This window comes from Aquila chrysaetos, chromosome 15 (assembly GCF_900496995.4).
Source record: "Aquila chrysaetos chrysaetos chromosome 15, bAquChr1.4, whole genome shotgun sequence".
In the NCBI taxonomy this organism is placed as follows: Eukaryota; Metazoa; Chordata; class Aves; order Accipitriformes; family Accipitridae; genus Aquila; species Aquila chrysaetos.
The window spans coordinates 8239501-8256649 of record NC_044018.1 but is presented as its reverse complement, the minus strand read 5'-3'; the positions used below and the strand labels follow the sequence as shown (position 1 = coordinate 8256649).

Sequence of the window (17149 nt, the reverse complement as noted above, 5' to 3'; positions counted from 1 at the left end):
ATTCCCTTTCAAAATAAGCCACGAGCTCAGACAAAAGAGGAGAGAAAGAGGGGGGGAAAAAATCCAGGAAAGAAACAGAATCACATTTTCTCACTTACCTAATTAAAGCAAGGTGGGCGAGCAAGAGGGAGAGCTCGCGGTGCTCAGGCAGCGGCGCTGCCCCATTTATTCTGGGAAAGGTAGGAGATGGAGGCGGTCGCTCCGCCGGGCCCATGGGAATTGTTCATCCCTGACGGAGGGGAGCTCTCTTCTCAATGCTAATTCACACTGGACTTTGGGACGTCGTGGTGCCTGTCGAACCCCATGTCCTAACTTAGTGGCACAGTTTGCACCTGTGTTTTGCATTGCTTCACGTTACGGCTGCGTCCAGTGCAGACTTGCCTCAGGAGCATCAGGGGCAGCTCTGGTGTGTCCCACCGCACCGAGGGAAGGTGCTGGCTTCACTACACACTTCATACATTTTACAACTTTATTTAAACTGCCCTTTAACGACTTGTACTGCTTCCTGAGCAGCCTGTAGTGGGGATTAACCTCCCCCATGGGGGTTGTCTGGCTCATCACCAGTATACCCGCTATCCGCATTATTCCCATGTCCCGATGCCACGTTTCATCTTGGCTCCCGTGTAAGGTTAAACGCCCCCAACCTTCTTTAAAAAAGCACTTCCTGAAATCAGAGCTTTGCCACCCACTGCCATATGTCCACTGCTCCCTCTCCTACAAGGTACCGTTTAATGACATTAAGATATCTGCAGCCAAGTGCCTGACATTTGTGACTCTGGGGAAGGGGAGCAGCCGTTTTACCTCCTAGAAAGTGCCTTAGAAATGGATTTCAGCAAAGGAAAAGAGAGGAGTGTCTTCTTTTCTGGTTTGGAAGCTGATGAAGTGATCTCAAGCCCTACTCAGCCCTGTGTCGTGCCAGAGGTAATAGCAAGGAGCCACGGACTCGCTGCTCACGTGGGATTTTTTCCAGAAGATGAGCGCTGTCATTTTTCTGTGCCTTTGCATCACTTCTCTTTTTCATCCACAAACAACTGCAGGATGGCCAGACCTAAATTCTTTGAGCTGTACCTAAAACTGCTGGCCGTGGTGTCAAGGAAGGCTGGTGAGCAGGGGGCTGGGAGTCAGCCCGAGACCACGGTCATGTCCCTGGTGCCCTGGCCCTGCAGGCACGTGGGGTTCAGCTCCCCATGGACAGTTACATCCTTGCTTTGACTGAGCTTGCACCAACCTCACCTGGCAGGAGAGCGGTGTGAATTGCTATTGGGAGGAGAAATCCTCTGTTTTCCTCCTAAATGAAACCTGCTTCTTCAATTTGGGTGGGGAAAGGGGAAGCCCTGGCAGCAGTCCCAGGTGACACTGCATCTTCACCTGCCTGGCCAGCACATTAGCTGGCTCAGGCCACATCCCTGCCCTCCCACCTCGCTGTGCCCCTGCCCCATTCCCATCCCTGCTCCTGCTGTGACTTGGCTCTCATGCACTGCATGGACAGGCACGCTGAAAAAGAAGGTGAGAGCCAAGTAGCTTCTGGACGACCGGAGGCATCTGCAGGCCAGCAGATGCTGCTGGCGCCCCGTGTTTCTCAGGACCAGTCGCACGGACCTCAGGAATATTTATTTGCATCCTGGCCTCAATCCCAGTTGGGATCTTTGAATGCTGCTGCTATATGAATATTTATCACAACAGATGATTATCTTTTCTTGCTGCGCACCCTTAGTTTGCATCCTGTTTGCATTGCTTCTCGAGGACCACGTTTTCCTATTACTCTGCTTTTCACTGTACTCTTGTGCTGTGTTGTGATATAACCAATTATATATAAAAAGAAAAATCTGGGGATGGAGTCTTGGTTTTTCGATTGCAGTTTTCTCTCTTGGGGTTTTGTTCTTCTTTAAGCTGTGTTCAGTGACAGACAGCTTCATTTGTTCGGGTGTCCTTTGCCCTCCAAGGTTTAATGTATTTATTTAGAAGATGAAACTTACTGTCAGTATTTGTATAGCACCCTCTGGAGTCTGACTTCCCGAAAATCTAGAACTACATGATTTATTTCACCAGCAAATAAACCCTATTAATTAAAAGATTTTTAGCAAATTGGCTGATATTATTCAGTCTCTGCTGTAGCAGTTGTTGAAATCCACCCTACTTATTGGCTTTTGTTTCACATTTATAGTGCCAGAAAAGACTTTTGGGGAGATTTTTTACAGTGCAACAACCACGCTCACATTTCAAGGTTAATTCAGAAAACTCGAAAGCTTACTCCATCTCTCCAGTGCACAAGGTGTTATATTCAGCCTGAGTTCAGAATAAGCTTTTATTTCAAAAATCCCTCCGCACAGTCCTATATAACAAGAGTTGCCACCTTTTGAAGATTAGTTTCAGTCCTGGAACCAAAACCAGCCTGGGTCAGGGAGCACTGAGGGCTGCGTTGTCTCTGTCCCACCCGATCGCTAGGCAGGGCTTGTACGCAGCATCCATGAGAACTGTCTTTCCAGGTTGGGTGACGGGGGACAGTTTGTAGGGAAGGAGACAGAGATGCTGAGCGGCTGAACTCCAGCATGAAGGCTGCAATGTGTTACTATTTTTTGCCCCCCTCACAGTACGCTGCGGAGTTGCTGGCAGTGGTGCGCCTCCCCTTCATCCATCCCAGCTATCTGCTAAATGTTGTTGACAATGAGGAGTTGATAAAGTCTTCGGAAGCTTGCCGGGATCTAGTGAATGAAGCCAAACGTTATCACATGCTGCCGCATGCCCGACAAGAGATGCAGACGCCGAGGACCCGGCCCAGGCTCTCTGCAGGTAAAGCAAAACTTCCTTCAACGACACCAGCTCCCTGATCCGGCGGTTCCCAGGCATGGCCAGGACATGCCCTGGGATGGGGCACAGACCTCAGCTGCTTCCCTTGGCTCCTTCTCAGAGTCTGGTGATATTTCGAGCTCAATTTTCCATTTCTACTTTGCTCGAGCATTTAGGAGCCTCTCGCAATGGTCACACGTGGGTGTTTAGATGTACGGTCCTGAAACAGGATTTAAAAGGAGCCTAATTTTTAGGAATTATTATCTTTGGCAGAGACCATGACATTCCCCCGTTGTCCTGAAAGTGAGCCCCTTGCCCTCCACGCCTCAGTTTCTCTAGCTGCAAAAATAGATGAAAAATTTGCTTCTTTTTGCCATTCAGCCTCTTGTGGGGAGGATGTGACTAATATTCATAAAACAGCTTCACTTTCACAGCCCTATGTAAATATATTCTTTTCATATGGTGAGTCTTACAGTACAAGTTCAGGCTGTTTGCTGCCTCCAAAACAAATGGATCACACATGATATATTCCCTTTCAAAAACCCAGCAGCTGTGGAGAACTGTATCTCTTCAAGAAGTTTCTCACCTGAGGAACGCATGCATTTTCCTTTTTGGAAAAATACATGAAAAGAACCCCAAGTGCCCAACTTGCCAGCAGAGCCAATATCATGGTAATGTGAGCAATATCCTAAATATTTCTAAATCGTAATATCCTAAATAGCAGACAGTGGTGGAAATACTGTGTAGGAAAACTGCATCCAAGAAGGAGTCAGTTGAAGCAGGTGAATTGTTTTAACATGCTGCCTGTACTTCTGCCTCCCGTAAGTACAGTCACAAAGCCAGGCAAAACTTTCTGTCACTGCCACTAATGCTAATGCGGCACGGAGATGGCATATCAAACCACGGCATTTGCAGCTTCTAGAGCCTGCCTCATCAAGGCACCTTTCAGAAGGATGAAGTGTAGAGGACTTTCAATAACAATCTACCCTAAAAAGTCTTTCACTGAAGACGACTAATGGTGTGATGTTTGAAGGGATTTTTGAAAAGTGCTTATTTTATGTATATAAAATTGTAGGTGTAATATGATCCATTTCCAGAAGCTTGTTGATGAGGGAAAAGTGATTCTCTAAGGGTAAGAGAGGGTGATTATAGTTTTTTAGGTCAGAGTCTAATTATATAGAATCATGTTATTTTGCATATCAACGGCATTCACGTAGGCACAAAGGATCTCTAAACACCCTTTGTGGACTTGCTGCAGCATGTCACATGCCCTCTTGAGGTCATTGATTATAATCAAGTTATGTCTTTCACAGGTGATTAGATTTTCTGGTATGGCACAAAAATAATGATCTCTTGTAACTGAGAAATATTTATTTAAAACTGTACGGCACTTTAACATAATAACTTTTAGGAGAGTAACCTTGCTTTAATGACACAAATATATTTTTTGAAAACGCTAATGAAGAATGACGATAATCCATTACTCTGAAGACACATTTCTCTCCACTGCAGTTCCTAATCTCTCTTGCTAGCAATCTCACTTCTGCACCTCTGGCCCCCCGTCTTGTGCACACTTGTTTCTAGGCTGGGCACCATAACACGTCCCAGCAACGGGTCCAGCTGCAAACACAGCTCCTGAAATGGCGATTTCTTCCAGCTCATGGCCTGGTAGTCCTGCTTCTGAGCCTACCTCTCATGGCAACAAATTGCACTGGAGCTTACAATTGCCGCAGAAGGATTTTTAACACTTCTGCTAAATGCTAAATCCAAACTATCCCCAGCACTTGACTCTTGGGGTTAGAGCCAGAAAACATCCCAGAGTTAAACTGTGACCCATCACTGTGGGGATGAGTCTGGAGTAACACTCAGATCAGATTTGATTTAGCTCTGGCTGTGAAGTGTGAGTAAAAACTCTGAGATGTTGATTGCAAAAGTTTTGTCCATTTGCTTGAATAGAGAATTTGGCTTGCTGTACACCCTGCGTGTTACGGGCTTGGGGAAGCTGCTCGAGCACAGGTAGATCTCAGTTAAGAACTATATTAGGGCAGGGGCTATCTCTGTCATGTTTCTTAGCACCTAGTACACCAAGACCCTGATCCGTGGCTTCAGCACATGTTATATATGTCTGGAAAACCTGCTTCCTCTGGGGGAAACACAAAAAAAAAAAAAAAAAACCAAACCCCAGAAAATGATATATTAACAGAGCATATGCAGAGAGAAGATGAGGATGAAGAACCATAACCATAGCTTAAATCTTCTCCAGACATTAGCTTTTAGTGTGAGAACACCTTCTTCAGGTTAAAGTCCAAACATACTTTCCCTGGATAATGACCAAGCTCCAAAGCTATCACGATCCTTGACAAAATTCCCATTTTCTTCAGTGAAACAGGAATTTGGTACATGCAGGTCTCACTGAAAGACTGTTGAAGTCAACAGACATCTTTACATGGAACTGCCTTTTTATTTCTTTCCCCTTCAAGTTTTGCCCAGATGGCATGCGCCCTCCCAAGTTCTCCCAAGCATGTTCATAGTGTCGTTCCTCACCCACCGCTCCCACACACACACAAACTCCCTTTTTTCTCACCCTTCTTGGTTTGATTGCACAGTCTAAAACAGATTTATATACGGTACATTAAAATCACTCTGACTGCCGAGCATTTTTTGATAGGCTCCTGCCTGGTTGAAGGATGACACTTGTTTATAATATTATTTTTCTTACTTGAATCCTAGGTGTAGCCGAGGTAATAGTCTTGGTTGGGGGTCGTCAGATGATTGGCATGAATCAACGTGCTTTAACAGCAGTCACTTGCTTAAATCCTCAAAACAACAAGTGGTACCCGCTGGCCAGCCTGCCCTTCTATGATCGAGAGTTTTTCAGCGTGGTCAGTGCTGGGGACAACATCTATCTCTCAGGTAAGCAGCAGATTTCATAGAAACATAGAATCACAGAATGGTTTGAGTTGGAAAGGACCTTTAAAGATCATCTAGTCCGACCCCTCTGCCATTCGCAGGGACATCATTCACTAGATCAGGTTACTCAAAGCCCCGTCCAACCTGACCTTGAACACTTCCAATGATGGGTCATCCACAACTTCTCTGGGCAACCTGTTCCAGTGCCTCACCACCCTCATTCTAATAAATTTCTTCCTTACGTCCAATCTAAATCTACCCTCCTTCAGTTTAAAACTGTTACCTCTGGTCCTTTCACTACAGGCCTTGGTAAAAATCCTCTCCATCTTTCTTATAAGCCCCCTTGAAGTATTGAAAGGCTGCAATAAGGTCTTCCCAGAGCCTTCTCTTCTCCAGGCTGAACAACCCCAACTCTCTCAGCCTGTCCTCATAGGAGAGGTGTTCCAGTCATCTGACTGTTTTCATGCCCCTCCTCTTGACCCGCTCCAACAGGTCCATGTCTTTCTTGTGTTGGGGACACCAGAGGTGAACGCAGTAGTCCAGGTGGGGTGTCATGAGAGTGGAGTAGAGGGGGAGAATCACCTCCCTCGACCTGCTGGTCACGCTTCTTTTGAGGCAGCCCAGGATACAGTTGGCTTTCTGGGCTGTGAACACATATTGCCAGGTCATTTCCAATTTTTCGTCCACCAGTATCCCCCAGTCCTTTTCTGCAGGGCTGCTCTCCATACATTCATGCCCCAGATTTACTGGGCTGAGAGAAAAGTTTCCTCCTTACAACACAGGCAGCACAGACAAAGAAGGACATGCCGGAGTTTTACCCAGCTGCTCCTGGGGAAAAAAAAAAGACAAGTGGGAGGGAGGTTAGGAGAGAAGGATTTCCCTGCTTTTATCATTCTCCATTTCTCTGTGGCGTTAATGTTCTCTCAAAGCAGTCAACAGCAATATTTTGCAGTTGCAATGTGAAGAAAATAAGTCTGACAACCATCAAGAATGCAAAGAGGTTTCACTGCCATAGAAAAGCAATTTAAAATACTGGCTGTAGTTGAATCTAAATGGTGGGTTATGGAATTTGAGACAGACAGGCTGAACTACTGAATATGTGACCTACACTTACAGTATTTGCTTACAGGAGCATTCACGTTTTGTACTTGTTGTTGATACCTCTCTTTTGACAATAGTCACTAGCCCTATAATCTTCTTCGTTTCAATGAAACTGAGACCACGCTCCTAAAAAGGCTTTAACTCCCAAAGTAGCTGTCTACACTGCACCCGTAGCATCACGGTGTCTGGTTTTTTGCAGTCTGGTGGTACCTCTGCTTGGCTGGAGGGGGAAAAGCAATTCCCACCAGCCGATGCAAGGATGCTCTGATGGCAGCTGAGTGGAGGTTTGATGATAAAAGAGGAGCCTGGGCAGGGAGGTGCAGATGTGTGCGACCCGAGGATGTGGTTGGGAGCGCAGATGCACCAGGCAGTACCAGTAAGGGGTTACAGCTGTTGGCTTTCCCTTGCCGAGTTCCCTCACTGCATTTTCCGCAGTAAATTGCTGCCTGTGGTGTTCAATTCCATTAATAGTGCATAGAGGCCCTAAGGATTGATTGGAAATTATCTCTTGACGGTTTTTTGCCCATGCTCATTTTGCCGCTGGAGCAAAAGCCTTCTATGGAGGCTTTTGTGAGATGTTGACTTTTAGTTATTCTTAGCTGAGGTACTTTCCAATATGTAGAGCCATTTTAGGCTGTGCCACACCTGCTAAGAAAAGCTGTTGGATCCTAAATTCAAAGCTTATTTCAGCTCTTTCCCTTGAATCTGGATCAGTGACTTAATGGTATTCGGTGGCTACAATAGGAGAGCTGAAAGTCCCGCATGGCTGGAAACCTAGCTGAGTGTCAGCTGATATTTTGCTTTGCTCAAACTTACAAGACACAGGAAAAAGGGAAGGGAACCAACAGAAGTGGGAATGAACCCCTGCAAGCTCCACGTACTGGACCCCACACTGCATAGCATAGGTTTGGAGAGCAAAATACTAAGGAGGAAGCCTGGTTTTCTCATCAAACCACAGAACTGAGTCTAGTTTCTTTTCCTGGCTGGACCACTGACTCCTAGTGTGGTCTCAAATAAATGCTTTCACCTCTTTGTGCTTCAAAATGGGGATAGTAAGATACCTACTAAGTGGCTTACCTTGGAAGCTTCAGTCAGAAGTTAAAAAATGACCAATATAAGTATTTCACTGGAGCATATTGAACTGTTTGACAGGAGTGGTACAGCTGGTTCTTTCCTTTGTCAGCAAATGAAAATAAATAAGAAATTTATCCTGAAAATTAGACATTAAGCCTACAGTGCAAGCACTGACTTCTTTCTGCCCATGTATGTGTTGCTTCAATCCATCACTGTATTAAGCATTTTAGATTTCAGACTGGCCTGTGTCTCGCAAGCCAAGATAGGCTCTGCCTCCTGACACCTTCTTGAAAGTATTGCAGTAATTTAATAGACTGGAAGTTATTTATGAACACTGAAAAGGGTCTATCCCCTTATGTACATGTCCCTCGTAGTCTGACATCTTGATTTTTTCATGTCATCTTATTGAAAAAAACCAGCCTTTGGGGCACATGAATAAATGACACAGATATGCATCATCTGAACAGATGCTCAGTATTGAGGGTGATTTATTTTAATTAGTCAAATGTCATTTGAAGAGTTTTTACTTTGTAACTGGCTTTGATTGCTGTATGCAAAGCTGCTGCCATTCCAGGATCTCACGTAATTCTCCCCTTTTCTTTCCCTCACCCGCATGTCGGTGCCAGGCGGCATGGAGTCGGGTGTCACGCTCGCTGATGTCTGGTGTTACATGTCCTTGCTCGATAACTGGAACCTCGTGTCCCGCATGACAGTCCCAAGGTGTCGACATAACAGTCTGGTGTACGATGGGAAAATTTATACCATTGGAGGGGTCGGTGTGGCAGGCAACGTTGACCATGTGGAAAGGTAAAAAAAAACCACCCAAACCCATGCTGTTTGCTGGAGCTTTTTCTTCATGCTATGCTAAAGGACCATTTCCCTTTCAAAGGACACATCAAATGGGCTGTATGTGTTAAAATAAGCTTTTATAACAGCTAAGAAAGGAGGAAACTATGTAGGATTAGATTTCTTTTTAAAGCTTCAGTGGAAAGCATTGTTTCAAAACCAAAGATGAAAGCTGCCAGTTTGTTTGTCGGTTTGCTCAAGGGAGAGAAGAGAGGAATTAAGCTTCTTTGGACACTTTACACAGATTATACAGTGAACTAATAAAGTTCCTTTGAATTTAGTACTGATGAAAGTCTTTACAGACCACAATATTTATTTTTTTTTCTTAAAGCCCAAAAAAAGCAACAGTAAAGTAAGTTTCTCACATGTGGTCTCCTAGTAAAGCACCTCAGCCTTGACCTGGCTGGAAGGAATGGTGGTCTTGGCCTGGGGCTGGGACCTGCCAAGCTCCAAGTAAAAGAGCCGATAAATGGAAACAGTTTTGAATTCCTGGCTGAGAGGGGCTGAATAGAGATGGGAGAGGATGGAAATTTCTCTTTTCAAGAAGATTCCACATATAGAAGTTTTCCTTTTCTCACATGGAACTTAAAAAAAAGGAAGGAAGGCAGGAACAAAAGCGAAAAATAAACATTTCACAAAGTAGAATTCCAAAACCAACTAATTTAATGTCAACCATACCATTCAGTAAAACCATAAATTTTATATGCACATCAATGTTTTCATTAAAAAATAGAAGCTGCTTTGAAATGCAGTATATAAGAATATTCCATTCCAAAAAAATCAATACAGCCCTAGCCTTACCCAAACACTTAAAAATGCATTGTGACAATAGATTAATAGTACATTTTTGTGAAATGTTTTACCTTAGTGAATCTGGCAACCAAAAATATGAGGCTTTTTTCTTTTAGTCAGTTTTAAGTGCTGAATTTGAATACTTCAGCAACATTTTGAAGCACACATTTCCCAGTAAAAGTTGCCTTAACAGGCAAGCCAAAAAGGGATAGGTCATTAAGAAAGATTTACAAAAAAAACCCTGAACATTTTTCAAAAGGTTAGGATTAAAGATGCTTTCAATCTATTATTTCTTGATTTTGGTGCTGCAACATTTCTATTCCATTTATGCAGGGAGTGTTTATCTTTTCATTTAAGTAGATACCATAAATACTGAATACCAAACCTGTATTAAAAGTTTACTAAAGTTTCAAAGACAAACACACAGGAAATTAGGAAATGCCAAAAATATAAGTTTCCTTCTGCAGATCTACTTTTTGGTACAACCTTTAATTGTGTGATGGCTTTTTTTTTTCCCAAAGGACTTCTGCCTAGTTCAGTGCATGGGACAGATCAGTTGTCTGTATGCATGGCCAGGGAGATCCTGTCTGGTGCTGAGTGATCACCATTGACATATGGCCCTAGTTTTGTGTTCCTCTGTCTTCACAAATTTGGCACTATTTTGCCTAGGAGACAAGGATGTGACAAAATAGGCCCTGGAAAGCACATGTGCTGTGGGACAAGGTCTGCAGGTAGCCTTCCCTCCCAGCCCAGGCATGGGCTGAAGAACTGATGTTGGTGATGATGTTCTCAGCAAGTCAGGGAAATGCAGACAGTGAAGAATGAATGATAAATCATAGCAGTGAGTGCAACGTGAACATTGCTTCCCTCCTTACCCCTGAGCTTAAGGTGGGCCCTGCCCTCAGGACTTGCTTTGAAGGAAATCTCACTGTTCTATGCAGATTTATTTCTGATTTCTGAAGGTATTTGTCCTGGAATTTGAGTCAGTAAATTTTTAACTAGGAGAAGTGGTTTTGTGAACATGGGAAGGAGAGAGCCCAGGAAAGAGATGCAGTGTTTCATTCCATCTGTCAATAAAGATGAACATCGAAATACTGCTATTGCAGATAGGTGTCTTGATAAATGTCATTGATTAATGATCTGTTTTTATTTTTCTCAGGGTCTCGTTTCTGTCTCTGCTCTCATTCTCATGTTCTCTCTTTAACAAAGCATCCAAAATGTTGGTCGGTTGAATGAACCCCAATTCAAGCAAAGTCACTCCCTCTCCTTTCTTCTCATCTCAGTCACCCAAGCCCTTGCCACAAATGACATTGCAGCCTGCAAGGTCACGCGCGGGCCCTCGGTGTACCCTGCACGGCTCAGTGAGAGCAGCCGTGCTGGTTTGCAGTTGTAACAAGCCCACCAAGAGACTTGCATGTGGGAAAGGAGCAGACTTCCTCCCTATCATTTCAGCACACACTGTCTCAACCACAATAAGAATGTCTTGTCATGGGGATTTGCTAAACCCGTGGTTATAATTAATCTGCTATTGTCTATAAAGTGACTTGTGAGACAAAGCCATGGAAAAAGTGCAACATGGCCTCCTTTGGGTTATGCCAAGAAATGAGAGAGGGTTTGGGATGTTTCCTTTTTTATTCTTTGTATTAAAATGACAGTGGGAAATGACAGAAGCAAAGCATCGCCTGGCTGAAGCTGTGTGTTTTGGAAAGGATGTTTCAGGGTCTGCTGTTAGAAATGCAGGTGAGAAAAAGCTGACCCTTGTAGCTGTGCTGAACAAAGTCGGGCCTTTTCAGACAAAATCATTTCCCATTTGGACGAGGTAGCTAATTTGTGCGAGTGTTCAGGAATTTAAATCACTGTACCCCCTTTTGCAAGCAATGAGGCTTTCGGAATTTGAGTTGCAACTTTAAAAAAAAAAATTAAAATACAAAGTAAAGTCAGTAAGTGCTCCATTGTCTGCTGTCTTATGTGCAGTTAATGCCCACTTCTTGACTCTGCCTTCTCTTTCTTTCCCCACCCCCCCTCCCAAGAGCTACAAGCGATCGACCTTCTCCCACTATATTTCTGTGTGGGCTGTGCATTCCTCTTCAAATATTGTGTTGCTTTAGATGGGACACTGAAATACCATGTCTCAGGAGGGGGGAACCTTTCTGTCATTCCAGCAGGTCTTACAAAAGCACTATATTAAAATAAGGTGACATGATCATATGCTCCAAGTCAGGTGATGCCAAAAATTACTTTTACCTCTGAGGTAACATTGTTCCCCTCAGTGTTGAATTTCAGGGTCATGCGCTCTTGGGTTTTGGTTAGTTTTTCACCTCCAAGGAGGCATCTGAGATTATAGCCCTGTTATTCCCCCAGATGGAGGTACGGGGGCTTATCCAGGCCTAATGCACAAAGTGATCCTGGGCTGTGCCACCAGTGTGAAAGGCACTACCTCTGCTCGTGCACACGCAGCTTATCTTTCCCAACCACATTTTGCTTTCTGCTTGCTCAGCTAGCTCAAGCGTGACCATGCCCAGCTTTGGCCAGGTTTTGATGTGTATTCAGTGGCGTGGTGGAGGGCGTGTCTCCAGTCCAAAGTGACCTACCCTGACCTCACCAGTTAGCAGCCCCAGAGCATGGAAACTACAGGGCATCTCACCACAGCACGTCTTTGAAGATGGAGAAAATAACATTTTTTCTCCCGGTTTCCTTCTTGTTCTCCACCTGTTTTTCCTGGAATTCTTGTAATATTTCATCCTAACTGCTTAAAATCTTACCAAGATGTTTTTAATGCATTTTTAAAAAAAAAAAACAAATGTCAGACCATCTTAGCTATACATGCTGCCGCCTGACTGCACCTAATTCATCTGCTGCACCATTAGAAAGCATTAAGGCAAGTAGGGACCACCGAACTCCTAATGATTTATGGCATCAGCTCTCGTGCTCCTCTCTCTGTGCTTTCAGTTGTGTCATTGATGCTGAAGGGTTCAGCCTCAACCAGAAATTCTGGTGCCACTTAAATCAGTGGGTGTTTTCCCATCAGCTTCAATAGAGATGAGATTTTTTACCCTTTATCTGCCATTTGTCTGTAAAGAGGCAGTAAAAATTCCGGCTCAATGGATAATATTACAGGACTATCACAAACAGACGAGTAGGAGTCATTCGTTACTCATCTTAAAACAATATGCATGTGCCAGAGGGGTTGAGTTATAAGTCCATTTTTGTGGCTGTACATGGGTATATGTTCATGGAGAGTTATGTTTTTGGAATGAGTGTTTAGGGAAATAACAGCGCGGCTGCAGTTCTCCATCAAGCCCCACTGGCAAGTTTCTGTGTGACAGGGAGCAAGTCATTAGGTGTTAGGCGAGAGGGTATTACACTTTCTGTCTTCGTCTGAGATATGAGTTGAGTTGGGAGGCGGCGAAATGAAGTACATTTGCAAACTAGGTTTTTAGATAATGGATGAGCCCTGTAATATATGCAATTTGAGAGCTGAGAAGACTGCGTATGCTGACAAGACAATATATGTGACTAAAAGTGTGGAAATGTGGGTGCTTTGTGGTTATTATCTGTTTGAAGGACAGAAGAAGATGAATCCCCTTGACCTGACAGCACTTTTACAATAGGGTTGTCTAAAATTGGAAGATTACTTTGGTTGGCAGTGTGTACTTGGCAGACAGTCTAAAAAATTCAGTGTAAAGAATAAGCTTTATAAGCTTTAGAAACTGCTTCAAAACCTATTGTTTTATTGAGTCATAGTCACGTAGGAATTGGGGCTTCTCCCCCCAAAAAGGTGGCAGCATCAATAGCCCAAACAAAGTGCATCTACACCAGTGCATGCAGCATGGGCAACAAACAGGAGGAGCTGGAAGCCATTATGCAGCAGGAAAGCTATGATATAGTTGCCATCACGGAAACCTGGTGCGATGACTTGCACAACTGGAGTGCTGCAATGGACGGCTATAAACTCTTCAGAAGGGATAGGCAAGGAAGGAGAGGCGGTGGGGTAGCCCTGAATGTTAGGGAGAGTTTTGATTGTCTAGAGCTTAATGATGGTGATGATAGGGTTGAGTGTTTATGGGTAAGAACCAGGGGGAAGGACAACAAGGCAGATAGCGTGGTGGGAGTCTGTTATAGACCACCCAACCAGGATGAAGAGGCACATAAAATACTCTATAAGCAGCTGGGAGGAGTCTCACAATCACTAGCCCTTGTTCTCATGGAGGACTTCAACTTACCGGATGTCTGCTGGAAATACAACACAGCAGAGAGGAAACAGTCTAGGAGGTTCCTGGAGTGTGTGGAAGAGAGAACATCCTGACACAGCTGGTGAGGGAGCCAACTAAGGGAGGTGCCCCACTGGACCTGTTGTTTGCGAACAGAGAAGGACTTGTGGGTGATGTGATGGTTGGAGGCCGTCTTGGGCAGAGCGATTACAAAATGATAGTTTTCAGTTCTTGGAGAAGTAAGGAGGGGGGTCAGTACCTGCCACCTTGGACTTCTGGAGGGCAGACTTTGGCCGGTTTAGGACACTGGTTGACAGAGTCCCTTGGGAGGCAGTCCTGAAGGGCAGAAGAGTCCAGGAAGGCTGGACATTCTTCAAGCAGGAAATCGTAAAGGCGCAGGAGCAGGCCGTCCCCATGTGCCGAAAGACAAGCCAGCAGGGAAGAAGACTGGCCTGGCTGAACAAAGAGCTTTGGCTGGAAGTCAGGAAAAAAAGGAGAGTTTATGTCCTTAGGAAGAAGGGGCAAGCAGCTCAGGAGGACTACAAGGATGTCGTGAGGTTATGCAGGGAGACAATTAGAAAGGCCAAAGCCCAGTAAGAACTTAATCTGGCTACTACTGTAAAAGACAAAAAAAAAATGTTTCTATAAATACATAAGCAACAAAAGGAGCACTAAGGACAATCGCCATCCTTCATTGCAGGTGGGAGGAAATATGGTGACAAAGGATGAGGAAAAGGCTGAGGTACTTATTGGCTACTTTGCCTCAGTCTTTAATAGTAAGACCAGTTGTTCTCAGGGTACCCAGCCCCTGAGCGGGAAGACAGGGATGGGGAGCAGACCGAAACCCCCATAATCCGAGGGGAAATGGTTAGCAACCTGCTACACCACTGAGATACACACAGGTCTATGGGGCCGGATGGGATCCACCCAGGGGTACTGAGGGAGCTGGTGGAAGTGCTCACCAAGCCACTTTCCATCATTTATCAGCAGTCCTCCCTAATCAGGGAGGTCCCATTTGACCGGAGGTTAGCAAATGTGATGCCCATCTACAAGAAGGGCCGGGAGGAGGATTCAGGGAACTAAAGGCCTCTCACCCTGACCTCGGTGCTGGGGAAGGTCATGGAGCAGGTCACCTTGAGTGCCATCACACGGCACGTACAGGACAACCAGGTGATCAGGCCCAGCCAGCATTGGTTTATGAAAGGCAGGTCCTCTTGACTAACCTGATCTCCTTCTATCTCCTGATCTCCTTCTATGACAAGGTGACCCGCTTAGTGGATGAGGGAAAGGCTGTGGATGTCATCTACCTAGACCTTAGTAAAGCCTTTGACACCATTTCCCACAGCATTCTCCTGGAGAAACTGGCTGCTTGTGGCTTGGATGGGCGTACTCTTCACTGGGGAAAAAACTGGCGGGATGGCTGGGCCCAAAGAGTTGTGGTGAATGGCGTGAAATCCAGTTGGCGGCTGGTCACAAGTGGTGTTCCCCAGGGCGCGGTATTGGGGCCAGTTCTGTTTAATATCTTTATCGATGATCTGGATGAGGGGACTGAGTGCACCCTCAGTAAGTTCACAGCGGACACCAAGTTGGGCGGGAGTGTTGATCTGCTGGAGGGTAGGGAGGTTCTGCAGAGGGATCTGGACAGGCTGGATCGATGGGCTGAGGCCAATTGTATGAGGTTCAACAAGGCCAAGTGCTGGGTCCTGCACCTGGGTCACAACAACCCCATGTAACGCCACAGGCTTGGGGAAGAGTGGCTGGAAAGCTGCCCGGCAGAGAAAGACCTGGGGGTGCTGGTGGACAGACGGCTGAATATAAGACAGCAGTGTGTTCATGTGGCCAAGAAGGCCAACAGCATCCTGGCCTGTATCAGAAATAGTGTGGCCAGCAGGAGCAGGGAAGCAATCGTCTCCCTGTATTTGGCACTGGTGAGGCCGCACCTCGAGTCCTGTGTTCAGTTTTGGGCCCCTCACCACAGGAAAGACATGGAGGTGCTGGAGCGTGTCCAGAGAAGGGCAACGAAGCTGGTGAGGGGCCTGGAGCACAAGTCTATGAGGACCAGCTGGGGGAACTGGGGATGTTCAGCCTGGAGAAGAGGAGGCTGAGGGGAGACCTGATCGCTCTCTACAACTACCTGAAAGGAGGTTGTAGCCAGGTGGGGGTCGGTCCCTTCTCCCAAGTAACAAGCAATAGGACAAGAGGAAATGGCCTCAAGTTGCACCAGGGGAGGTTTAGATTGGATATTAGGAAACCTTTCTTCACTGAAAGGGTTGTCAAGCATTGGAAGAGGCTGCCCAGGGAAGTGGTGGAGTCACCATCCCTGGAGGTGTTTAAAAGACATGTAGATGTGGCGCTTATGGACATGGTTTAGTGGTGGACTTGGCAGTGCTAGGTTAACAGTCGGACTCAATGATCTTAAAGTCTTTTCCAACCTAAACGATTCTATGATTCTATGATGTTTTAAGAAAATTAAATATATAACCTTGTCCAAGGATAGTTTCCTAAACCCCTCAGAACAGTCAGAAGAAAATAAAAAAGGAAAAAAATAGTAATCACTTAATGTGATTTTAAACATGTGAATCATCTGAAGAGCAGATCAATATGACACTGTACAGCTTTATTTTAAATAGCAGCTTTCCTGCAAACAGAATTAAATAATATATAAGAAACTGGAGGGTGCATGTCTGTAAGTGACTGACCATGATGTAAGGATTTTGTAATGTGAATAAATGAAGATACTCATATGACTGTTTAAACTAGAAGGAAAGAAATTAAAGAGACTGAGGAGAAAAAAAAATACTGTTTTCAGGTACTGAAGAGATCAAAAGTCAAGAAGGCAGAGAAGCAAACAGCACAGCTTGAAATGAAAGGTTTTCTGCTGTTAATACTGAGGTGGTAGGGAAAGAGCAAAAAAGGAGACATTGAACAAAATGAGTGAAGCAAGAGGAAGATCAGGCCCACAGATGAAATCCTAAAAGTGGAGAGTTGTGGAAACCGGCAAGGTTATTTCTGCACGTGCTCTCTTCAAGCCTGGGCTGTATTTTCAGCTGGGTTCAGATCATTTGGCATATCGTGGGTATATAAATAATACATAAACTAGAAGATAGTGACTGCACAAGGGTCAGATGAGACGATGGTGCTCAGTGCACGTGAAGTGACAGGCAGGGACACACATGTCCTACACATGTGGAAAGCCTGATGTCCTGAGCATGGCAGGACCATGGACCGCAGGGTTGCAGGCACTGCTCTGGGGGCAGAGGAAGGCATGCGAGGGCATCACATGTGAGTCAGTAGTGTGCGAGGACTGCAAAACCAGGACTCAGTCATGTGAAAGGAGATGTCCTTGAAGTTTCAAGCTCACCAGATTGGATGGGCTTGGTAGGCCCATAGCCAAGGACAAGCATGGACACACTGGGACTGGAGGGAAC

General features: G+C 45.2%; 1 protein-coding gene across 4 annotated transcripts in view; it reads left to right on the top strand.

Annotated features, from left to right (window-relative positions):
- The window catches only part of KLHL29 (kelch like family member 29), a 410116-nt gene that overhangs the window by 366807 nt on the left and 26160 nt on the right, over positions 1-17149 (top strand). For all 4 annotated transcript variants that reach the window (XM_030037612.2, XM_030037613.2, XM_030037610.2 and 1 more), the window contains 3 exons: positions 2592-2790; positions 5518-5700; positions 8499-8679. In XM_030037612.2, the coding sequence (XP_029893472.1) occupies positions 2592-2790; positions 5518-5700; positions 8499-8679 (563 nt within the window). The remainder of the gene's footprint in view (positions 1-2591; positions 2791-5517; positions 5701-8498; positions 8680-17149) is intronic.